The sequence below is a fragment of the Tachypleus tridentatus genome, chromosome 9 (genome assembly GCF_004210375.1).
Source record: "Tachypleus tridentatus isolate NWPU-2018 chromosome 9, ASM421037v1, whole genome shotgun sequence".
Lineage (NCBI taxonomy): Eukaryota > Metazoa > Arthropoda > Merostomata > Xiphosura > Limulidae > Tachypleus > Tachypleus tridentatus.
In genome coordinates this window covers 136,805,108-136,832,495 of record NC_134833.1, presented here as the reverse complement: position 1 = coordinate 136,832,495, position 27,388 = coordinate 136,805,108, and the positions used below count along the sequence as shown (strand labels likewise).

At 35.5% G+C, this 27,388-nt stretch overlaps 1 protein-coding gene across 1 annotated transcript; it reads left to right on the top strand.

The window, feature by feature from the left end:
• Positions 1-504: 504 nt before the first annotated feature.
• On the top strand, positions 505-27,388 carry LOC143226461 (uncharacterized). The gene is made up of 4 exons (XM_076457458.1): positions 505-637; positions 3,448-3,515; positions 13,068-13,123; positions 23,868-27,388. Exons 2-4 carry the CDS (start codon positions 3,494-3,496, stop codon positions 26,802-26,804), a joined length of 3,015 nt encoding a protein of 1,004 aa, XP_076313573.1. The 5' UTR covers positions 505-637; positions 3,448-3,493; the 3' UTR covers positions 26,805-27,388.

Here is a 27,388-nt window from a genome sequence, read left to right as displayed (position 1 = left end):
AACCAAAGATTGTTAGGCTACTCTTGATTGACTGAATACTGGGATTTTACTGTAACTCTGATAACGCATCAATGGCTGAAACGTGCGGAGCACAATTTATTTTATTTATATATCTTTTTTTTTTTTCCTGTGACGGGGCGTGAATATTAGACATGTAGATCCATGGTCAGCCACACTAAGAGCTAGGCCACACTCGGTCCAACCTCAACTAATCTGATAAACCTTATTGATATTTTGATTCATAAGAAAAGAACTTGATATATGAATATTAAATACATCTCAATGATCTTTCTAAACATAAAATTGTATGTAGGAGTCAGGTACGTTCAATGTTTATTTTCGGTTGATCTGAACGCAGGAAGTATCGTGAAACAACAACGAATGTTGATTGGTAAGAAAAATGCACAGAATCGTACTGTAACATTCATAAAAGTGGAGAAAGCCACTTGCTGTGCCGAAGGCGGGCGTGACCTATTTAAAATCCGGTTTATAAAACTAGCAGTGATCTAATTTATATCCTTGCCCGCAATAGTTCAGCGGTGAGGGTTCCAATTGTCAGGACCACACCTTCTTCACTGCTTGTAAGAACTAAGCAGGACCATTTCAGACTCTCTTCTCTTTCTCTGACCACCAACAGGTAAGGATTAATTTCCATATACTATACAAACTATTTACAATGTCTGATTCATGTATGCTATTATTGTAATTGAAATATAAAGGGTGATTTTGCTGATCTTAGAGAAATAATGCAAATTTTTTTTATCTATTAGTCTGTAAATACTGATGATTATTATACATTTGTTAAATCGTTGTGAACTGTCACTAGTATTATTACAGGATGATTCTTTCACACCAGATGTGATGCACTAATTTTATCATTACGTAAATTTACCATTAGAAATACTACCATTAATTTAAACATTGGGTGATTTTTAGTGCCATATCTATTGTTACTAGTTTCATTACTGAGTGATTCGTTAACATCAAATCTATTGTTACTAGTTTCATCATTGGACAGCTGTTTAGCACCAGGTCTGTTATTACTAGTTTCACTATTTGGTTGGTTCTTTAACATCAGATCTGTTGTTACTGCTTTCACCATTGGGCAGTTGTTTAGCACCAGGTATGTTACTAATTACACCATTGGGTGATTCACTTGTGACATATCTACTGCTACTTATTTAATCACTGGGTGATCCTCTAGCGCCAGTTCAATTGTTACTAGTTTCAGTATTGTGTAACGTTTTAACGTCAGATCAACTACTATTAACGCCCCTTGTTAGTACAGCGGTGAGTTTACGGAGTTGCAACGCTAAAATCAAAGGTTCGATTCTTCTCGGTTGGCTCAGCAGATAGCTCGATGTGGCTTTGCAATAAGAAAAACACACACTGCTATTAACTTAAACCACTGTATGATTCATCTAGCGCAAATGTAATTGCTTTTGTTCACACCATCAGAATATTCATAACGTCTGTTTTAAAACAGGTTTAATTGCATATAAATGCTACAAGTACCATCTTATACCAATCAACATAACACTTGATTATAACAGTTCTTCTGCTATACAATAGGATTGATGGATCGATCTGTTTTTGAGGCATTTTGTATCCGTAATGTCATATCAGCTTTCCTATATTCTACGAAACATCCAGTTAAGAAAAATGTGTTAAACACATCAGAATGTAATTTCTGACCTGTTCTTTCGCTAACATGATCAAGTGTAAGCATTGTTCAGTAACTAACAATAACAGTATACACATATTTTTGTATTTATACGCAGTAGTTAAAAGCATACCATTATACAAACGCATAGAATCATGGGCTTACCAAATTTTAGTCAAAACGTGTAGGTAACTTTATCCTTTAAGCACAACAGGTTATTTTATTTAGTAAGATTTTTATTTTTATTTTTATACCCTAATTTTAAACCGATAGACTAGAGGTAAGGCAGATAGCTAGTCAACATTACTTATACCCAAGTCTTGGATTACTATAATCAAATAATGGGATTTTACTGTCACTGTTATAACGCAAACATATTGAGACCTCGTTAACAGTCACTTTTAACCAACCTCTCTCTCTCACACACACAGAATATTTGGGGTTATTAAAGCCTGGCTAATTACGTTATTATTTATTTCCTGAATGAATAACTTCACATTTAGGAAATCATGCATATTAAGTCTGAAAATAATTTAGTTATCTATCAGTTTGTTACTAATTTCGCCATTGTATGATTTTTTAGCGCCAGATCTATTGCCACTAGTTTCTCCATTGTATGATTCTTTAGCGCCAGATCTATTGCCACTAGTTTCTCCATTGTATGATTCTTTAGCACCAGATCTATTGCCACTAGTTTCATCACCGATGATTCTTCAGCACCAGATCTATTGTCACTAGTTTCATCACCAATGATTCTTCAGCACCAGATCTATTGCCACTAGTTTCTCTATTGTATGATTCTTTAGCGCCAGATCTATTGCCACTAGTTTCTCCATTGTATGATTCTTTAGCGCCAGATCTATTGCCACTAGTTTCTCCATTGTATGATTCTTTAGCACCAGATCTATTGCCACTAGTTTCATCACCGATGATTCTTCAGCACCAGATCTATTGTCACTAGTTTTATTACTGATGATTCTTCAGCACCAGATCTATCGTCACTAGTTTTATTACTGATGATTCTTCAGCACCAGATCTATTGTCACTAGTTTTATTACTGATGATTCTTCAGCGCCAGATCTATTGTCACTAGTTTTATTACTGATGATTCTTCAGCACCAGATCTATTGTCACTAGTTTTATTACTGATGATTCTTCAGCGCCAGATCTATTGTCACTAGTTTTATTACTGATGATTCTTCAGCGCCAGATCTATTGACAGGTACACCACTTTATTCATCTCAAGTATACAATAAACTTTCAGGTTAAAGCAAATAATAATGATAATCTTGAGAGCATCTTGGCGTTACTTCTAATTATTTAATTTTTGGTGCGTAGTTAAATAAAACAAATAAACGCTCCTTAATGATCTAAAAATACGAAGACTATAACTAGCAGTGCATTGAAAAAAATACGGCATTGTTTGGTGCTGCCATACAGAGACGTGGTGTCATGCAAGAAAGAACAGGTTCAAGAAATACCAGTGCTGTAATAAGAGGTCACTTAGTTAGAGAGTGAAATACAGTTGAAACGTGCTGGGAGGTAGAATATACAAACAAGTCGGAGGCGATAATGTTTGCTTCAAATTTGAAGATGTTAAAAATTTTATTTTATTTGCATACATATTTGTAATGTTTGAGATGTTAAAAATAACTCTTTTAACCCTGAGGTTCATTAGTAGCATTACTTTATCTAAAAATGCGTAGCCTATTTTTCAATTTCCTTTTCACTGAATAAATTTGATTACAAAAGTCAGTCACGTTCAATTTCTATAAATATTTTAGGTGGGACAAACTGTCACGTGCTGATCAAGGTGTACCCACGTGGATAATGAGGTCAATGTATTTTTGGGGTAAGTGAAAACTTCATAAAACGAAAAGTAATAGATTATTTTATAAATTTAAATTATAATTCTTAAAATAAAATTCATGCTAAGAAGAGATTGATGAAAGAAAACCAAATTCAGAATACAGTAAGAAAAAAAAACGATATTCGAAATTACTTTTATGGCAATTTGATGCAAATTTGATTTGTTACGTTCTTGTCTTTTTTAAATCAGTGTAGCTCTTCAGGTCCCATGTATTTATTCTTTCTGAAGATTATGCTAATTTTATATGTTTTACCGACAATGTGTATTGATTGTCGTTCATTTTACATTTTAATATAAAACAGCTCAGATTTAAACCTGCGACTGATCCACGACTAGAGATGTTATACGACCCAACTTCTCTTTTCGTATAACCTACTTGACGTTTCGATTTGTCATTCGTTTAACGTTTAGAATCAATCAAAAGAGAACAAAATCCTGTCACCAATATTAGCAGCTAGGCGACAGCCTGGAGATATGTTGAGTCTGTAACACGTAAAATATAATACAGGAAATAATGATTATATAAAAAAAAATAATGGAGAGCTTTGGAACTAGTTGTTCTACTTTAAACGTCTCGAGTCAAAGACCTTCAAAATTTTCTCTTCCTGGTTTTTACCAAAGCAATTAATGGTGTAAAGTTTCGACACTGTTTTGTTGTTATTCGAGTCGCTGCAGTGGAAAGACAATTACGTGGTTGGTTCCAAAATGAAAAAGGACAATTTTTGGAGTTTTACTTTAATTTATAAAGAAAGCAATATCGTTATTTAACAGCCAAGGCTAACTAATTTCCTGTTCGTTATCGCTATAGTTTTTGTTTTATGGTCAGGGCTAACTAACTTTCTTCTCGCTTTCATTTTTTACTTTACATCCAAGGCCTGCTAAACCACTTTCTGTTTTCATAGTAGATTTAACGTTATGTCCAGAATTTCTGAAAGGCCGGGCATGGCCAGATGGTTAAGGCACTCGACTAGTAATCCGAAGGTCGCGGGTTCGAATTCCCATTACAACAAAACATGCTCACCCTTTCAGCCGTAGAGGCGTTATAATGTGACGGTCAATCCCACTATTCATTGGTAAAAGAGTAACACAAGAGTTGGCAGTGTGTGGTGATGACTAGTTGCCTTCCCTCTAGTCTTACACTGCTAAATTAGGGACGGCTAGCACACATAGCCCTGGTGTAGCTTTGCGCGAAATTACAAAAGAACAAACCGAACAATAAGTGAATCCTCAGTATCACTAACCAGATACGAAAAAAAAATCAAATTTAAATCGCGCAAAATAAAAGAAAAAATTGTACCAATTGCAAATCGGTTGATAAAATGAGGAAGAATATCCCTTCTTTACAGATCTTTTATGTCACAAATTGTCACGGTGGTAATTAAGGTAAACAAAATTTAAAATGTCTAAAACCAAGATATAATAGTTTAATCCTTTTTAATGATTTAATGTGAGGCACCTCTATGATATTTAGATAGTAAATGGTGCTCAAAGCCTCATGTCGGGTTTCTATTCTCTGTTCATGATTGGATGCAATAACAGTATCCAACAGTGTCAGTTGCAAAGAATCACTACTGGAAACATAGATCTTAAATATTATTTATATTGTTTCGGATATTTGCTCAAAATTACACAAGGGCTATCTGTGTTCCCTTCTCTAATTTTGAATTAAGAGACCAGAAGGTTTGTTTGTTTGTCTTGAATTTCGCACAAAGCTACTCGAGGGCTATCTGTGCTAGCCGTCCCTAATTTAGCAGTGTAAGACTAGAGGGAAGGCAGCTAGTCATCACCACCCACTGCCAACTCTTGGGCTACTCTTTTACCAACGAATAGTGGGATTGACCGTCACATTATAACGCCCCCACGGCTGAAAGAGCGAGCATGTTTGGCGCGATGGGGGTGCGAACCCGCGACCCTCAGATTACGGAGTCGCACGCCTTAACACGCTTGGCCATGCCGGGCCCTAGACCAGAAGGAAGACAGCTACCTGATCAACAGTACTCTTGGGTTACTCTAATTGAATAGTGGAATTTGACCATTGCTCTCAGAATCCACCTAAACCCTCTAAACGTAGAGCGTAATCTTGCGTTGACAAGATATATTCGTGACACATCCACAGTCCGGTCGCTAATTACTAGATCACTTAATTTCTAGCAATCTTATAATCTGAGTCACATGATGTATGTCATGTACCTAATGTTACAATAAGGTAATAGAACCTGCCTACATTATGGAATACATATATACTCAATGGTTACCTATTGCTGTCATAAGGTAATAGAACCTGCCTAGATTATGGGATACATATATACTCAAAGGTTACTTAATGCTGTAATAAGGTAATAGAACCTGCCTACATTATGGGCTACAACCACTATATGGCCAAAAGTATGTGGACACCCGACCATCACACCCATATGTGCTTTTTTAATATTTCATTCTAAAACCATGGGCATTAATATGGAGTTGGTCCTCCCCCCTTTGCTGTCATGACAGCCTCCACTCTTCTGGGAAGGCTTTTCACTAGATTTTGGAACATGGCTGCGGGGATTTACTCCTATTCAGCCACAAGAGCATTAGTGAGTTCGGACATTGATGTCAGGCGAGAAGGTCTGGCTCGCAGTCGACGTTCCAGTTCATCCCAAAGGTGTTCGATGGGGTTGAGGTCAGGGCTCTGTGCAGGCCAATCAAGTTCTTCCACACCAACCTCGGCAAACCATGTCTTTATGGACCTCGCTTTGTGCGCGGAGGCATTGTCATGCTGAAACAAAAAAAAGGCCTTCCTCAAACTGTTGCCACAAAGTTGGAAGCCCACAATTTTCTAGAATGTCATTGTATGTTGTACCATTAAGATTTACCTTCACTGAAACTAAAGAGCCTAGCCTAAACCATGTAAAACAGCCCCAGACCATTATTCTTCCTCCACAAAACTTTACAGTTGGCACTATGCATTCAGGCAGGTAGTGTTCTTTTCATCTGCCAAACCCAGATTCGTCCATCAGACTGCCAGATAGTGAAGCGTGATTCATCATTCCAGAGAAAGCATTTACACTATACTAGAGTTCAATGGTGGTGTGCTTTATACAACTCCAGCTGACACTTGGCATTTCGCATGGTGATCTTAGGCTCGTGTGCGGCTACTCGGCCATGGAAACCCATTTCATGAAGCTCCCGACGAACAGTTCTTGTTCTAACGTTGCTTCTAGGGCTAGTTTGGAACTCGGTAGTGAAAGTTGCAACAGTGGACAAACAATTTTTACTCGCTACGCGCTTCAGTTCTCAGCGGTCCCGTTCTGTGAGATTGTGTGGCCTACCATTTCGTGGATGAGCTGTTGTTGCTCCTAGACGTTTCCACTTCACAATGACACCACTTACAGTTGACTGGGGCAGCTCTAGCAGGACAGAAATCTGATGAACTTACTTGTTGGAAAGGTGGCATCCGATGACAGTGCCACGTTGAAAGTCACTGAGCTCTTCAGTAGAATCCATTCTACTGCCAGTGTTTGTCTATGGAGATTGCATGGTTGTATGCTTGATTATATGCACTCGTTAGCAATGGGTGTGGCTGAAATAGCTGAACCTACTAATTAGAAGGGGCGTCCACATACTTTGGACATGTAGTATAGGTAATCAATGATTACCTAATGCTGTAATAAGGTAATATAACATGTCTACATTATGGGACGTATAAATACTCAGTGGTTATATAATGCTGTAAGAAGGTAATAGTTTGTTTATTTATTTGTTTATTTTTCGAATTTCGCGCAAAGCTACACGAGGACTATCTGCGCTAGCCGTCCCTAATTTCGCAGTGTAAGACAGCTAGTCATCACCACCCACTGCCAACTCTTGGGCTACTCTTTCACCAACAAATAGCGGGATTGACCGTTACATTATAACGCTCCCACGGCTGAAACTCAACTGGCCATGCCGGGCCCAGAAGGTAATAGAACATGTCTACATTATATGATATATATACCCAACAAATCCCAATGATGCAATGCTATTGCGCCTGTCTACATTAGATGATGCATATATAGGAATCACCTTTTTTGAGTTGTTAGATATTATAATAAAAAACTGTATTAGTAGTTATTTTATGTTTACATTTTCAGCCAGATCCATAGATGAACGTTTAAACGGTTTTAATGTGATCGGAATATCTCAATGTGACTGATTCTCGTCTAATGAAACGCTGGTCTCATGTATCTCGGTAGTTGTCATGGTAACGTAAAAGAGCATAGTAAATGTCATATTCAGTTGTTTTACTCATTTGTAGAGTTTTTACTCTCAGGACTTTGCTTACTCACCACATTCTTTCTTCTTGGGAAATTGATTACTTTTAAGAAATGCAGAAGTGTGGATCTCGGATATCTTATGTTTGATTAACACGTTCACATTTCCTCAACAGTAGTGGTTTTTGGGGCACATAATAAAATATTAACGACTTAGTTTAGTTCTGTGGTCGCTAATATACAGTATTTATAAAAACCACTAAAAAAGATTGGGATAAAATACAAATATTATGGAAGTGATTGAACTTTTTTAGGAAAGCGAATTGCAACAAAATATAGTCACGCATTGACCGGTTGTAATCTGACCAATTAAACAGTGAATTGCCGACCTTATGGCTATAAAAGTACAGACAGCGATGACACACCTAGCGTTAGTGTTGTATTTGTACTCGTTTGTCTCAGACAAACACGTAGAAATCAATGTTTAGCTGATGACATTTCATATTTCAGAATGATTTGTATAGAAACTTTGAATAAGGTTAGTAAAACTAATTCTATTGGTGATAGAAGAGGTCGAGGTAAATCGTGCAAACCTTTCAAAATTGATGTTAAATGTATTTTAGAGTATGATCCTTACGTAATATACGACATTCCAGAAGAGGCCTTACCAATGACTTAACTTTAACAACAAGCCTAAATTCCACCTCTAGAACAGCGAGTTACACATTAGAATGAAGTGTCCCTAACGGATGTGTAGCCACTCAGAAACTACTGCTCAGGTGAGATACTCAAGTTGCTGAAACCTGCATCAGGTTTAGCACCATGGGATTAACAAAGCTGAAGGAAAGTATTCTATACTAATGAATCCAAATTATTTTGTAGCAATCAGCGACAGTTTGTTATATTTTAGAGAGTAGAAAGTACAATGTACAGAACTAAGGTAAAGTACCTTGAGGGACAAAAATAAATATGATCTTTATTTCAGCCAATGATGTTCGAGATCTATATAAAATTGATTGTACCAATGACTGTTGACAAATTCAACAATTTTCATCTTTCAGCAAGACAGTGACCTCATACATGCATGGTTTGTGGTGAAATATTAGCTGGTGCTAAACAAATGTCGATGGAACACCCGTAGTCATCACGTGGTCTGCACTAGGTACCAATATGAATATTATTAAAATCACCTGGACTTATATGGGAACTGAAGTTGTGTAACGATGACCAAAAAAAATTGTCTAACTTGTCTGGGATAATACAAGATATTTGGAACAATATTTCCCACTAATTCATTGATAAACTTATACAGAAATGAGGTGCATTAATTTGTTTAAAGTAAATTTTTATTTTCTACTCGCAGTAGCACCTCTCTAGTACAGCGGTAAGTTAATGGATTTATAATGCTAATATCGATGGTTCGATTCCCCTCGATGGGCTATAACCGATGTGGCTTTGCTATAAGAAAACACACACCATCTATTCATAGTAAGAATGTTTTATGTTACTAATAAACTGACTATTTGTTTTTAAATACGCAACTCTTGTATGTGTTTAATTCTTGCGTTTACATAATTATTTCCAATGTCGAGTAAAATGTGGGTTTCTTTTTTATTATGTTGCTGTCATAATGCTTAAGATTTAACGAGAGGAATATGATATTCCTTTATACTTTATGGTGTTACTTTATTATCGGTATGATACGTAATGATGTGAAGGGTGGTTGTTGTTTCTTTTTTAATTTCGCGCAGAGCTACACGAGGGCCATCTGCGCTGACCGTCCCTAATTTAGCAGTGTAAGACTAGAGGGAAGGCAGCTAGTAATTACCACCCACCGCCAACGCTTAGGCCACTCTTTTACCAACGAATAGTGGGATTGACAGTAACATTATAACGCCCACCATAGCTGAAAGGGCGAGCATGTTTGGTGCGACGGGGATTCGAACCTGCGACCTTCAGATTAAGAGTCGATGTCTTAACCCACCTGGCCGTGCCGGGCCACAGTAAAGGATGAACTTCTGTGATAGTAGAAAACTGCTAAATATTACCTTTCTACAATTAGGAAGTAATTTTTATTCAAAAATATATTTCAATTGCTTACAAATGATCTACTCTTAGTTAACATCCTTGTAAACAGTACTCAAGTCGGCATTTAAGAGAACTTATACTCGTTTGGACAGTTTCTGTATAGTCTTTCCTCTGAGGTGTAGGTCACACGTAGGTAAGGGAATGGTGCAGAGGTTTATAAAGGTTTTTTAATCTGAGAGTTAATATTCTTTTGAATACATTTAATAAAAATATCACATACATAGATAATTCAGGATAGTATGATACTGTACTAGGGGTTTAGCCTAGCTTGAAAGTGATATAGACACAATCCTTATGGTTGTTGTGGAGTGCAGATGTTATTTTACTTTCTGTCTACAAAGTTAAATTGTTATAAAAATACTGCAGTTTGCGAGTTATAAGGGTGAGAATCGTACGTTAGATAGTACATGTACTCTAATTTTCTTTGTACAAAAGGAATTTGAGTGTGTAAGAAACTGATCTTTCTCCACGAAACTCGCATCGGTTTGAAAATAATTAATAAAGAAATGTATGCGTTTTCTTATAGCAAGACCATATCGGGTTATCTGCTGAACCTACAGAGAGGAATCGAACCCCTTATTCTAGCGTTGTAAATCCGCAAACTTACCGCTGTACTAACGGGGGACCAATATAGAAATAAGGAGAATTTGTTTGTTTTGAATTTCGCACAAACTACTCAAGGACTATCTGCGCTAGCCGTCTCTAATTTAGCAGCGTAAAACTAGAGGGAAGGCAGCTAGTCATCACCACCCACTGCCAACTCTTGGGCTACTCTTTTAACAAGGAATAGTGGGATTGACCGTCACATTATAACGCCCCCACGGCTGAAAGGGCGAGCACGTTTGGTGCGACAGGGGTTCGAACTCGCGACCCTCGGATTACGAGTCTTAACCACCTGGCCATGCCTGGCCACATGTACAGAAGGGGATGAAATATAATCCTTCAGTTTAGTAGATGGTTCTACAGAAGAAGATAGAACACACCGCTACAGTTTACAAAATATTTGTAAAAAAAACGAGATGGAAGATAGCTGAATAGGAAAAATAATATACCTCCAAAGTTTAGATAATTATGTAACTTATTTATTATTATATACTTATTTTAATATCAACGTTTGTGCAAATTAAATTTATATCTAAAAATTCATGTAACTTGTGCTGTTAAATCTGTATTACGAAATTCCCACCTTTCCACAAAAGTTGTGAAAGATTCTCGAGTGTAAGAATCAAAAATGTACTCTTTTTGACTGTCACCCATTATATCGTCCCTTCGGCTGAAAGAGCGAGCATATTTGGTGCGAAGGGGATTCGAACCTGCGACCCTCAGATTATGAGTCGAACGCGTTAACCCACCTGGCCATGCCGGGCCTAAAATAAAGAAAAGGGTTTTTAACATCATAAGTCTTATTGCATATTCAAGATATCTATTATTTTGTGAGTTAATATTTCGCGATTGTTTAGTTTTTCATAATACGATAGTTAAAAAGCAAAGGATTACTGGAAGTTGTGTTTGTAAGATATTGATGCCTAGGCTACGGAGATTTCTAGAAATAATCAGGGAAACAAAATATCGGCGACCAGACGAGATACCAGAGAGTCAAAATTAAAGGCCAAGTGAAAGAGGCTTTTAGTCAGAGAATGGTTAGAAAACGTTAACTGTTGTAGAAGTGAATAGCCAAACGGTTCGTATGTTAAAGTAAGATTAACAGGTTTCTAACATATTAGGATAATAATTTGCTTCGTCAAAGTGTGTTCTAAAGCAATTAAACCTGTCTGTGTGGAATTTGACAAAAAACAGGCCAGAATATTATTTGGAAGTAAGCCTATATGCGGAAAGTAGTCGTTTATTGGAAGTAGTCCTAAATACAAAAATACAGTTGAGTGTTGGAAATTCAGGATAACACTGTGGTAGCTCACCAGGTAGCGTAAGTGAATTATTCACTGTTACTGCTGTGATATATATATAGAGAGAAGAAAACGAATAAATGAACTGTATACTGATAGTGTTTAAGAGAAAAACAGTTCGGCTTATCAGTTGAATTCTAAAGCCATTGAACTGACCTGAGTGGAATTGTAACAAGCATTTAAGATTCAACTGTGATACACATGGAGTACATAATTTTTGTACACACTTTTAAGTTGTTTTGAATATATTATTTTTAAATCAAACGGGGTGGGCGCTATTCGTTTACCGTTGAATTTATCGCCAACAAGTCACAGACACCTACTGTAGAAGAATTCTTAGCCTAACACACCCATATAATTACTTTAATATGTATTACGTGAAAAGTAAGTTCAACTTTCAGCCATTATAAGTCTTACTGGTATAAGAGGTTTCTACATCATAGTTTTTACTGAATGTAAGAGATTTCTACTATCACAAGCCTTACTGAGTGAGTGTCAGAGGTTTCTTTTTTTCAAGTCTCGCTGATTATCAGAGATTTCTGCTATCATGAGATACCTTCTACTAAATTTGCGCTACTCTCGGCTTACCGATCAGTAGGGTTTGGCGTCCATTAAACTCATAGCTAACCAAAGGCTCCAAAGTACCGAGCAGGTTTTTGCGTCAACGAGCACTGAACCATGACCTTTGTGATTAACACTTCGAGTGCGCTAACCACTTAACCACGACTGTCGTGCTTACAGTAAATTATGCGTCTCAAATCATGAACTATGCGTTTTGCTGTTTGTGTTTAATCGAGAAACTACACAATAGGCTATCCGTGCAGTGCCTACTACGAGTTTCGAACCTTTATTTTTAACCTTTAAGACCTTAAGCTCATTATTTCTTTAACAAGCAGCTGTTTAAGTGTATTGTAGTTCACACTTTCTAGTTGATTGTACTTACCCAAAGGGAATCTGCGGCTGAAAGTATAAAAATAATAGCTTTCACTGCAGGCAAAGAGCTTTTATTTTTTTTATTATCAAAAATGTTTTTTAAACTGTCGATTTAAAACAATCATTAAAGACATTTTCATTCTTACGTTGAATTTCATGGGTTTTTAAAATGACATTCTGCTTGACAATTATTCAACTGACCATGCAATTTTGACTTACTTCAATTGTATACCGTTTGAACTGTTTTGCTAACAGACATACTGAATGAACTACTTCGCATACAACAAGATCACTGTCTACATTACGTGGAATTAAAAATGAATTAATTGATACAACTGTGCAAAAGTAACTAAAGTATTCAACGTTTATCGCTACAGGTGCTGTTATCTTTTACCTGACAGTCACCAGTTTGGGGACGGTCCAGTTATCTGAGGTACGTGATTAAATGTTTTACTGTTTATTTTCCATGCTAACAAACATAGTTCATTTCCACAAACTTTTATAGAAGAACGAAATGTTTACGAACTTAATTATTCTCGATAATAATTTCAGTTTATGTATCTGTCAAACACGAGATATGTTTTAAGTTTTCAAGTATTTTTGAGAATAAACAGATAATAAGTGTTATTTTATCACATACGGAATCCCGGAAAAAGATTCAATTCAAAAACGTTTCCATACAAAACTGGTTTTAAACTGTTCAGAATAACGCCCTCAAGTGATGAAAACTAGAGTAAAGAAGTAAGAAGGAATAAAATACATATACATGTACATATACATCTGATATAGATACATAAAATTACAATGGTAGAATTTTATAATGATGGAGGTTATTTATTACGTTCGGCGATGGTAGATAAGCTCATGAAATGTTGAATAATAAATGAGGTCTAATAACGTTTTCATGTTGTTCACAACTTATAATTGTACTATGGAGGACTATGTTTGTTTGTTTAAAACTAAGCACGAAACTACACAATGAGCTGTGCTATGACCACCACGGGTATCGAATCCTGGTTTCTAGTGTTGTACGTCTGCAGCTATATCGCTGTGTCACTGGGGGACATGGAGGACTAAAATTGGTTTGTTTGTTTTGAATTTCGCCCAAAATGACACGAGGACTATCTGTGCTAGCCGTCCCTAATTTATCAGTGTAAGACTAAAGGGAAGGCAGCTAGTCATTACCACCCACCGCCAACCATTGGGCTACTCTTTTATCAACGAATAGTGAGTTTAACCGTTACATTATAAACTTCCACACCTGAAAGGGCGAGCATGTTTGGTGTGACAGGAATTCGAACTCTCGACCCTCGGATTACGAGTCGAGTGCCTTAACCACCCGGTCATGCCGGGCTAAGGACTAAGATATAAATAATAAAGTTATTCTATAATTCCTAATTCAATTACATTGTTTCTAATTGCACAACTCATGAGAAAGCTTTCTGAGTAAAGCGTAGAAAACATTTTCGCAGAAAGCGTTAATTTAGGCTTCTTCTACAAAATAGTCCCCTGATGGAACAGCAGTAAGTTAACAGACTTGCAGAGCTAAGATCCAAGGTTCGAGTTCCTGCAGTGAACAGAGCACAGAGACTCAAATGTTTAGCTTTTGCGCTAAAACAATCAGTTTTTTGTTTGTTGTATTTCGTGCAAGGCTACTTGAGGGTTATCTGAGCTACCTGTTCTAAATTGAGGTGATGAACTAGAGAGAAAGCAGCTAGTTAACATTATCCTCCGCCGATTTATAGGCTACACTTTTACCAACGATTAATGAGATTGACTGTTATATCATAACGCCCTCATTGATGAAAGAGAAAGTATATTTAGAGATAGGATTCGAACACGCAACCGGGAGATTGCAAGTCGAGTGCCCTAACTACCAGGTCATGATAGGTTCAAACAAACATTTAAATACGAATACAAAAACTGTATTTGTTTACGCTTTACTGAAAACGTAGATGATTCAGTTTAAAAATTGCAATGTTCACCTTTTAATATAGTTACTTCAGTAAAAACAAAAGATGTTTATAATACTTTACTCACAAATTATATAAATATTTGCTTTTTATTTTAGTTCTTTATAGCAGAGCAATTGAAAACTAACCGGTTCTTTGTAGCCCTCACGATCTGACAATACTTATAAGAACTGTGTCATGGCGCAAATTCTAAAATACCGGTTTAATCTAGACACTGCTCTACAACTGAATTAATCAGGGCAAACTCAGATCGTCTTAACATGCATTATATCTTGCGGTAAAATCAATATTTTCCTCGGTATAGATTGTGAACAGGTTAGCGAAAATGTTAACACACAACTTGTTGTTTTTGTTAGCTTTAAAAAATGTTAATATAGAGCTTGTTGTTTTTGTTAGCTTTAAAAAAATATTAATACAGAGCTTGTTATTCGTGTTAGCATTAAAATGTTAATACAAAGCTTGTTATTCGTGTTAGCCTTTAAAATGTTAATACAGAGCTTGTTATTCGTGTTAGCATTAAAAATGTTAATACATAGCTTGTAATTCGTGTTAGCCTTTAAAATGTTAATACAGAGCTTGTTATTCGTGTTAGCCTTTAAAATGTTAATACAGAGCTTGTAATTCGTGTCAGCCTTTAAAATGTTAATACAGAGCTTGTTATTCGTGTTAGCCTTTAAAATGTTAATACAGAGCTTGTTATTCGTGTTAGCCTTTAAAATGTTAATACAGAGCTTGTTATTCGTGTTAGCCTTTAAAATGTTAATACAGAGCTTGTTATTCGTGTTAGCATTAAAAATGTTAATACAGAGCTTGTTATTCGTGTTAGCCTTTAAAATGTTAATACAGAGCTTGTAATTCGTGTTAGCCTTTAAAATGTTAATACAGAGCTTGTTATTCGTGTTAGCATTAAAATGTTAATACAAAGCTTGTTATTCGTGTTAGCCTTTTAAAATGTTAATACAGAGCTTGTTATTCGTGTTAGCCTTTAAAATGTTAATACAGAGCTTGTTATTCGTGTTAGCATTAAAAATGTTAATACATAGCTTGTAATTCGTGTTAGCCTTTAAAATGTTAATACAGAGCTTGTTATTCGTGTTAGCCTTTAAAATGTTAATACAGAGCTTGTAATTCGTGTCAGCCTTTAAAATGTTAATACAGAGCTTGTTATTCGTGTTAGCCTTTAAAATGTTAATACAGAGCTTGTTATTCGTGTTAGCCTTTAAAATGTTAATACAGAGCTTGTTATTCGTGTTAGCCTTTAAAATGTTAATACAGAGCTTGTTATTCGTGTTAGCATTAAAAATGTTAATACAGAGCTTGTTATTCGTGTTAGCCTTTAAAATGTTAATACAGAGCTTGTAATTCGTGTTAGCCTTTAAAATGTTAATACAGAGCTTGTTATTCGTGTTAGCATTAAAATGTTAATACAAAGCTTGTTATTCGTGTTAGCCTTTTAAAATGTTAATACAGAGCTTGTTATTCGTGTTAGCCTTTAAAATGTTAATACAGAGCTTGTTATTCGTGTTAGCCTTTAAAATGTTAATACAGAGCTTGATATTCATGTTAGCATTAAAAATGTTAATACATAGCTTGTAATTCGTGTTAGCCTTTAACACTCCTACGAAAAGTGGGGCCTAATAGGCCCCAGAGCAACAGAAGGTTATTAATATTAGGCTAATAAATTTGTATTTAAATGAAATTGCCATTTCATTTGATGAAATGAATCATCAAATTCATGATGATGACAATAGCTGTTGTCATTTGATGAAATGAATCAAATGAAATAGCAATTTCATTTAAATACAAATTTATTAGCCTAATAATAACCTTCTTGCTCTGTCAGCCTATTAGGCCCCACTTTCGTAGAGTTAGAAGGCTAACATTTAAATTACAAGCTATGTATTAACATTTAATGCTAACATTTAATAACAAGTTGGTATTAACATTCAAAACTAACACAAAATAGTTTGTAACAAAGCTTTAAAGACTAATACACAACTCTGTATTAACATTTAAAACTAACATTTACACAAATTGTATTAACATTTTAAAAGTTAACACGAATAACAAACTATATTCATTTTAATACTAACAATAGTTTTTGTATTAACATTTTAATATTAACACGAATAACAACTTGTATTGTATAGCATAAAAACTTTAACAAGTTTATAACATGTATGTTTTAATGTTAACTCTACGAAAGTGGGGCCTAATAGGCCCCAGAGCAACAAAGGTTATTAATATTAGGCTAATAAATTTGTATTTAAATGAAATTGCTATTTCATTTGATTCATTTCATCAAAGGACAACAGCTATTGTCATCATCATGAATTTGATGATTCATTTCATCAAATGAAATGGCAATTTCATTTATATACAAATTTATTAGCCTAATATTAATAACCTTTCAAGTTGCTCTGGGGCCCATTAGGCCCCACTTTTCGTAGGAGTGTTAAATGTTAATACAGAGCTTGTTATTCGTGTTAGCATTAAAATGTTAATACAGAGCTTGTAATCCGTGTTAGCCTTTAAAATGTTAATACAGAGCTTGTTATTCGTGTTAGCATTAAAATGTTAATACAAAGCTTGTTATTCGTGTTAGCCTTTAAAATGTGAATACAGAGCTTGTTATTCGTGTTAGCCTTTTAAAATGTTAATACAGAGCTTGTAATTCGTGTTAGCCTTTAAAATGTTAATACAGAGCTTGTTATTCGTGTTAGCCTTTAAAATGTTAATACAGAGCTTGTAATTCGTGTTAGCCTTTGAAATGTTAATACAGAGCTTGTTATTCGTGTTAGCCTTTAACACTCTTACGAAAAGTGGGGCCTAATAGGCCCCAGAGCAACCTGAAAGGTTATTAATATTAGGCTAATAAATTTGTATATAAATGAAATTGCCATTTCATTTGATGAAATGAATCATCAAATTCATGATGATGACAATAGCTGTTGTCATTTGATGAAATGAATCAAATGAAATAGCAATTTCATTTAAATACAAATTTATTAGCCTAATATTAATAACCTTCCAAGTTGCTCTGGGGCCTATTAGGCCCCACTTTTCGTAGGAGTGTTAAATGTTAATACAGAGCTTGTTATTCGTGTTAGCATTAAAATGTTAATACAAAGCTTGTTATTCGTGTTAGCCTTTTAAAATGTTAGTACAGAGCTTGATATTCGTGTTAGCCTTTAAAATGTTAATACAGAGCTTGTTATTCGTGTTAGCCTTTAAAATGTTAATACATAGCTTGTAATTCGTGTTAGCCTTTAAAATGTTAATACAGAGCTTGTTATTCGTGTAGCATTAAAAATGTTAATACAGAGCTTGTTATTCGTGTTAGCATTAAAAATGTTAATACGAGCTTGTTATTCGTGTTAGCCTTTAAAATGTTAATACAGAGCTTGTTATTCGTGTTAGCATTAAAATGTTAATACAAAGCTTGTTATTCGTGTTAGCCTTTTAAAATGTTAATACAGAGCTTGTTATTCGTGTTAGCCTTTAAAATGTTAATACAGAGCTTGTTATTCGTGTTAGCCTTTAAAATGTTAATACAGAGCTTGTTATTCGTGTTAGCATTAAAAATGTTAATACATAGCTTGTAATTCGTGTTAGCCTTTAACACTCCTACGAAAAGTGGGGCCTAATAGGCCCCAGAGCAACTTGAAAGGTTATTAATATTAGGCTAATAAATTTGTATATAAATGAAATTGCCATTTCATTTGATGAAATGAATCATCATATTCATGATGATGACAATAGCTGTTGTCCTTTGATGAAATGAATCAAATGAAATAGCAATTTCATTTAAATACAAATTTATTAGCCTAATATTAATAACCTTTTAAGTTGCTCTGGGGCCTATTAGGCCCCACTTTTCGTAGGAGTGTTAAATGTTAATACAGAGCTTGTTATTCGTGTTAGCATTAAAATGTTAATACAGAGCTTGTAATTCGTGTTAGCCTTTAAAATTTTAATACAGAGCTTGTTATTCGTGTTAGTATTAAAATGTTAATACAAAGCTTGTTATTCGTGTTAGCCTTTAAAATGTGAATACAGAGCTTGTTATTCGTGTTAGCCTTTTAAAATGTTAATACAGAGCTTGTAATTCGTGTTAGCCTTTAAAATGTTAATACAGAGCTTGTTATTCGTGTTAGCCTTTAAAATGTTAATACAGAGCTTGTAATTCGTGTTAGCCTTTGAAATGTTAATACAGAGCTTGTTATTCGTGTTAGCATTAAAATGTTAATACATAGCTTGTAATTCGTGTTAGCCTTTAACACTCCTACGAAAAGTGGGGCCTATTAGGCTCCAGAGCAACTTGAAGGTTATTAATATTAGGCTAATAAATTTGTATTTAAATGAAATTGCTATTTCATTTGATTCATTTCATCAAATGACAACAGCTATTGTCATCATCATGAATTTGATGATTCATTTCATCAAATGAAATGGCAATTTCATTTAAATACAAATTTATTAGCCTAATATTAATAACCTTCCAAGTTGCTCTGGGGCCTATTAGGCCCCACTTTTCGTAGGAGTGTTAAATGTTAATACAGAGCTTGTTATTCGTGTTAGCATTAAAATGCTAATACAAAGCTTGTTATTCGTGTTAGCCTTTTAAAATGTTAATACATAGCTTGTTATTCGTGTTAGCCTTTTAAAATGTTAATACAGAGCTTGTTATTCGTGTTAGCATTTAAAATGTTAATACTATTTTGTATCCAATAGTATGAATTTGCTAAAATAAAGACGTGAAAGAATTGCCAAAGGGAAAGTTTTTTCTTCATCCTCGTTGGAATCTTGGCAAAATGCCTTTAGTTTCTCTTAAGAATTTATTTCAAAGGTGGTGACCTAGTTTTGCTACACACCCAAATAAGGGCACGAGCAACATATTGAAATAAAAAGGAGTCAGGACATAAACTGGGCTGATTTTATAGTGCAATTCAACCACGATAATAAGTTCTGCGAAGGTAGAGGAAAACAGACTTCATGTAATACGTAAAAATAAACAAATGTGTAAATATGTCAATATGTATATAGATGTATTAAATGTGGTCTACGCTGCTAGATTTATATCTATTGTAATATTTAGTATTGTGTAAGAACACTTTAGTGTATTAATAATGAATACATATTTATATATATATCATTAAGTAATTACGCTAATTTTGTTTTACACTGTGTATGTTTAAATAATTGATCAACAATTATTGTGGCTTTTCGATTTCAATGGCATTGTTTTACACTGTGTATGTTTAAATAATTGATCAACAATTATTGTGGCTTTTCGATTTCAATGGCATTGTTTGACACTGTGTATGCTTAAATAATTGATCAACAATTATTGTGGCTTTTCGATTTCAATGGCATTGTTTTACACTGTGTATGCTTAAATAATTGATCAACAATTATTGTGGCTTTTCGATTTCAATGGCATTGTTTGACACTGTGTATGCTTAAATAATTGATCAACAATTATTGTGGCTTTTCGATTTCAATGGCTTTGTTTTACACTGTGTATGCTTGAATAATTGATCAACAATTATTGTGGCTTTTCAATTTCAATGGCATTGTTTTAAACTGTGAATGCTTAAATAATTGATCAACAATTATCGTGGCTTTTCGATTTCAATTGTATTGTTCATTTCACAGTCACTGTATAGTGGAAAGGTAAACCTATAATACTCCAGCATTGTTTTAATACACTATTCTTGTATTTAACTCAAATCTTGGAAATGTTTTATCACTAGTATACGTTTCTTGTACTTTTAATTTGGATCAAAAAACGAATACTTGTTTCAGTTTTAAGTATGCACAATAGTAGTGGTAGTATGTGGAACCCTCATCCCATTCACACGCTATGAATTACGCCTTTGTAGTTCGCACTATTTCAAAAATTTAAATTAGAGTCCACGAATTTCATTGACGATCATTGTTGTAGACCGCACTTTCTGCAGATTATAAAAAGAAACAGACGAGGCAGAAAGTTGACTACAATAAAGATATTTGAGACACAATTCTAATGTTGTTCATTTGCAACTGATAGGCACCACGTGCTCTTCCAGACGTTTTCCACTTACCACATTTACTTTTTGTCTCAGTCATGATTTACCTAGAATTACAACACGAGCTGCACTTCAAAACCGCTGTTGTCGTTGATGGTAATTAAGCACAAGGCCACACAAAGGGCTATCTGTGCTCTGCTCATCACGGGTATCAAAACCCATTTTCTAGTGGTATAAGTCCAAATAGTTCCCAAACTAATTATGCTTAAAATGAATTGTTACTACCATTTACATTTCATATTGTTTAAATACCTACACGTTTTTAACGACATGTTTATTTTTCGCACCAAATGAAACAAAATCAATTAAGTTTTAGTTTTTTTAAGTTTAAAATAATATCATGCAGTACACATCTAGTATCAGAAAAATTACAACTACTTATAAACTAGAAGAGCGAGCTGACCATCTGGTTTAACTCTGGATTGCATGTCTGTGGATGCATTATAAATGTGACAGTCAGTGTTAAACAGACTGTTAAACAACTCTTCGTCATAATGTCTTACCGATCACACGGTTAAAGTGTCGTCTTTCAAAGTGTCTAATAAAGAAATATTACATAAAGTTGCTTTATCGCACATAATTAAACTAATTTTTGTTTTGAATTTCGCGCAAAGCTACTCAAGGGCTATCTGCGCTAACCGTCCCTAATTTAGCAGTGTAAGACTAGAGGGAAGGCAGCTAGTCATCACCACCTATGGCCAACTATTGGGCTACTATTTTACCAACGCATAGTGGGATTGACCATAACATAATAACTCCTCCACGGCTGAAAGGGCATGTTTGGTGCGACCGGGATTCATGAATAATAAATCTGTTTAATTATGGGCCCCAGCATGGCCAAGTGTGTTAAGGCGTTCGACTCGCAATCCAAGGGTCGCGGGTTCGAATCCCGGTCGTACCAAACATGCTCGCCCTTTCAGCCGTGATGGAGTTATTATGTTACGGTCAATCTTGGCCATGCCGGGGCCCATAATTAAACAGATTTATTATTCATGCATCTCTTCAACGTTCATTAAACCAATTTAGAATTTAAATAACTTTACATAACTGTTTAATTATGCCTTAAAAAAACCTTTAGTTTTTAATTAGTTATCGCTATAAAAATATGAGTTTGAGCAGTAGTAAATAGCAAAAATACGACAAAACAAAAGTTGAATACAAAATAAAAATGTACAAGAAATAAATTGTAATGAGAAACTGAAAACTAACAACGTTCCATAATTTTTTCTCCGATTTTTGAGTTTACTGACATGTTCAGATATTAGCGTGCCTGGCTGTGAATCTGTGGCAAAAAATCAACAACAAATAAACAGACAAAATATCTGTTTTCCGCAGCAAAGGCTCGTGGGTGCGTTATATGGGTGACTGTCAGATTTCACTATTCGATTTGAGTAGCTCACGAGATCCTTGTGGATGGTGTTAGCTAGCTGTCTTTCCTCTAACCTATCTTTTCAAGACTAGTTTGTTTTATTATTATTTATACGCTAAACTACACAAAGTGTATCACAAGTATCGAAACCCGGTTTATAACAGTATAAGGCCGCAGACATCCCACTGTGCCACTGGGAGGCCTTCAAGATTAAAGAATGCCAACTTAACCATACATTTAAAACATCCCATTTTTCGATGCTCGCATCGTTTTACTCAATAATTTGTTTGTCATGAAGCGACCAGTTGACCTTCGGAATCTGTAACACATGTACACACGGTTAGTAAGATTTGATAAAGATGAAAAAAAGAAGATGAACATGAAAAAAATTAAATCGGAGCTGGCGATCTGGGTCAAGTCCGTATTATACCACAAAATATTCCCCGTACTTTAAGATATGGATGTGTTATGAGTTACAGTCAGTCCCGTAGTAAATGTAGTTAACCAAATTATAATTTGGTCCGAGTAAGAGTGTTTGTTTTATTCCCTATTTGTAAAAAAAAAAAAAAAAATTCTTACGTGAGAGAAAAAAAGAATATTTTCAAAATCTGCGTAGCTGGATTGTGGAAAATCCATTATTGAAACCAAAATCACTTGTATGAAGTTTAAATTCTAGGGCCTCCGTTATTTAACTTAGTGTTTGGTGACAAGCAAAAGAAACTTGAAGAAACACTTACTGTTATCGTGAGTTAGGACTAACTGGCTGAATATGAATACTTGCTCCTGATGTCACAACACCAGTCTGGAGTGAATACGTTACTCAGACACAGTTAGTGCTGTATGAAGATGGTGTGAGAGTAAAAGGGACACGCAGTAAGCCTACTATAACATTAGTTCCATTTACAACCACAAAACCATCACCATAATCATCATATTTGGCATATAATGCAATGGAAGCCCAGATTAAACTATGGCAGTGCAATTCCTGCTATATAAATATATAAAATACCTTCATGTCAAGTAGATCTACGAAATCTGGGATCTCAGACTTCCTTCCCAAAACTTCTATATTTGACTTAGTTAAGACAGTTTCGCAGAAAGACATCTGTTTCAGCTAGTGTTTTAATGACCAGACCAAAATCATATTAGCAACTACCACCATGAAAGCCCTCAGACTGGCTACCATCATCATCATTAAAGAAGAATTTAATAAGGATGCTTTGGAAACATGGAGGCAATTAGACGAACTGAAACAAGGGGTCGCTGTCATGGGTTAGATATGGGTTTGTGGTCCCAAGACGAAACTGATAGCTTTGAGAAGAGGTAGCACACCTTAAGAATAGTAGTACACAAGAGGCTAAACAGGTCTTCATTCGATTTCTACTGAAATATGGAGGTCTGAGGAGTATCGCGAAGGCCTTTTAACATCCCACTGAGAGGCACAGTGCATAGTGTGTGTATGTGTAAATATTAGAAATATTTCGATTACCTTCTAACATGGTATTGTGTTTTAATTTGTTTTAAGACCTCTTTACTTGTTTTTATTATCTCTTTGTTTTCCATATATTGTTATCAGTGTTAACGTAACTGAAATTTAATTTTATATCCTGATATTTTTTGTTGATTTATATTTAATTTCAACTACATTATGTCCAGTTGAGCCCAAAAACAAATATTATTACACAAGATTACTCTCTAATTTGATGTAGTGACGCCACTAATTATACTTAATCCCTTAAATTTTTTACCAATTTAAAATTTCAGGTGTTTCGTTCTCGACGTCAAGCTGGTCGTCAGCCTTCATTAGAAGCCTCAACACAACAACAAGATGACCAGTTGAAAATAAGAAGACGTCATGATATCCCTAAGACTAGTTTTAGCTGCAAAGATAAACAATTAGGAGAGTATTATGCTGATCCTGAAACGAATTGCAGAGTCTACCATGTGTGTCTTGCAGGAGGAAACGGTCACCTAGAACCAATGGGGTTTAAATGTCCAGATGGGACACTGTTCAGTCAAGCTACTCGTGTTTGTAGTCGTGCTGATAATGTGTATTGTGCTATTGCTACCCAATATTATGAAAATCTACATGGTGATAGAAATGTTCGTCGGAATGATTATGGTGATCCCTCAGCTCAGCTAGAATTTGTCAGTAAGCTTGGTCCTCTTCCAGAACTCTATGCATCAGATGATTATGATTATCAATTTAACAGACGAAAAAGACTAGAAGGACAATCTACCAATCGTAGGAAGGTTAAAAGGAGAAAGTTGCGAAGGAGGCCACATTCTCAAACTTACGGGACTGCACCAAAAATAACCTCTCCAACAGTAGCCCCTGCTCCAGCTTTCCAGCCACCTGCACCAACTCTTCCTTCAACCTTGCCACCAAGAAGATATAATCCGCCACCATTTCGACACCAAACGCCATCTAATCCTTCTGTTTTTGCTTCCACAGTTAAGCCTACATTGCCTCCATTTAATTCTCCAGTGAGGTCTGATACATCTTCACTAAATCCAGCAAGTAGGCCTCAATCTCCTCCATTTAGTCCTTCAGTTAGGTCTAATACGCATCCATTAAATCCACCAAGTAGGTCTCAATCTCTTTCCCGTAATCCTCCATCTAGTTCCAATATATCTCCATTAAATCCAGCAAGTAGACCTCAGCCACCTCCATTCAATCCCTCAGCTACATCTAATGCATCTCCATTAGATCCAGCAAGTAGGCCTCAATCTCCTTCCTTTAATCCTCTGGTTAGATCTAATACATCTCCATCAAATCCAGAAACTAGACCCCAATCTCCTCCATTTAATTATCCAGCTAGGTCTAACACATCTCCATCAAATCCAGAAACTAGACCTCAATCTCCTCCTTTTAATCCTCCAGACAGATCAAACGAATTGTCAGTAAATCCAGTAACAAGACCCAATCCTCCTCCATTTAATCCCCCAAACAGTGTTAATCCATCCCCATTAGATATAGACACACGACCTAACCTACCTTCAACAAATATACCAAACTCTGCACTTTCTTCATCACCAGTTAGATCGAATTATCCCGTACTAAATCATCCAACTTTACCAAGCCCTATTGAACTTGAAAATCCTCCTTCTATTCCTTCTGAGCCTACATCAGTGTCAAATTTTCAGCCTCCAGCAAGGTCACCATCTGCTCGAAACTCTAGAGTTAGAAAACACAGAAGAAGACAAAGGTTGCGTACACTTAATCAAGTAGACAGTTCTAATGTCGCTGATAATCAAGTACCAGCTTTTGTAAGGGAAAGCACTTCTGATTCATCAAGTGACTCCAATGATTCTTCTTTAAGAAGTCTTGGGGGGTTACAGGATCCAAAGGCTCTTCGCCTTCTAGAACAGTTAGATGGATTTTCTTTGCCAAATTTAGAATCCAGTCTTTTAGATAGTAACTTTCCTATTTTACCTCAAGATCCAGTAAACATTCCTCCTCTTCCTCAAATAAACCGACAGCAAAACCCAACAGCACTAGATCGTAATCAAAATGTACCCAGGCAACCTTCTGCTTCTGTTGAAAATATTCAATCTGAACGTTTGGATACTGCAAGAAATCATTTTAATGGTCAGACAATTAAAAACAATCCTCTTAGACCTCGGCCTGGTAGTCAATCGGAAATCACATCCACATCATTTCAGAGCAGTCGAATTGGCACTTCAACCGAGCAGTATGACTTGGATTACAATTATGAATTTAACTATAGATCTGATGGTGATGAAACTGCCACATCAACTGTGAGGTCAACAGTTACAAGAGGTAGAAGAGTGAAAAGGATTTCAGGAGCTAGACCACTTTTACCATCTGAAGTAGATACTGAAAGATCACAGGTGACAACAAATTTCCAGTGTGACGATAAGATACCTGGCGACATCTACGCCGACATGGAAACAGACTGCGAAATGTTCCATATCTGTATTCCATTAAAAAAGGGTAAGTTGAGTGATTACCGCTTGTTCTGTGCCAATGGCACCGCCTTCAACCAAGAGACTGGAATTTGCGAAGAAAAAGGTACATTTGATTGTACTAAAGCAACACAGTTTTTCTCTTATGATAAAAATCGACGCTATTTCTCCGGTAAAAAACCGTTGAAACCTAAGGCAATGAAATCAGTATTCCAAAAGAGCTACCAACGTGGTCGTGTGCGAAGACAAATTGAAGACGATGCCCCTAGTTACAGTTATAATGACCTACCCAAAACTTCTTTTACGTGCATAGGAAAGTCTTTAGGTGGGTACTACGCTGATCCAGAAACTGAATGTCAGTTGTTTCACATTTGTGCACCAGGTGAAAATGGTCGACCCATGGATCTAAAATTCTTATGTACAAATGGAACTGTATTCAACCAAGTAACTTTGGTATGTGAAAGATATGGAGACACCAACTGCGAGCAGTCTAGCAAGTACTATAACAACGCGTTCACACACCTTCTAGACCAAGAACGGTTGAGGAAGGAGGAGGAAGCTATTGCACAGTTTCAGACAGATGTTGATATACCACGTGCAGGTCAGATAAACACTGGGTATGTACAACAGGTAAATCTACAGTCTCAACAACAAAATATCCAAGCAGAGGATCTTAGGAGCTCCACACGAGACTCCAGAGCTCAACAAAGAAGGAAGAAACAAAGAAGAATCTCTGAGAATGATTACACCAGCTTAAGTGGAAATCTTTGAGTATAATGTAATTTTCATATGACAATTCAACTGTTTCCTACCAGGCAATTTCTTATAGATATTTCCGCGTATGTTTCAAAAAACTGCTAAAAAGAAGGTAATTACAGTTATTTAATAATATTCATCACTCAGTTCATTACAAAACACAACCCAAAATATGTATCACATTTTGTTCCATTTTGCCTTCACTTCTGTCGTATTGAATGTAGAGAGAACAAAGTTATCAGACTCGTTGGTCTACCAGGAAGGTTTGTGAACTTCGACTCTCCTTGTATCTAAATGCTGGAAATTGGCAGCTCCATAATACATCTTAGTTTGTAGTATTTTGGCCAAGATCAGATCTAGGAATGATGAGAACAAAAATCACCATTGTCAAATAAAAATTGTCAGGTATACAACATCGTTATATATGTATAAGCGTTTTATTATGTGTACATTTAATCACTTATAAATAGATAAAATTTATTTTCTTTATTATCTTATAACCAGTCTGAAAATGCATTTTTAAAACGTGGATCGCCTGAATGAGATCCGGTGTATATTTTGCTCAGATATTACGTAAATAAATATCAGGTGTTTTGTTA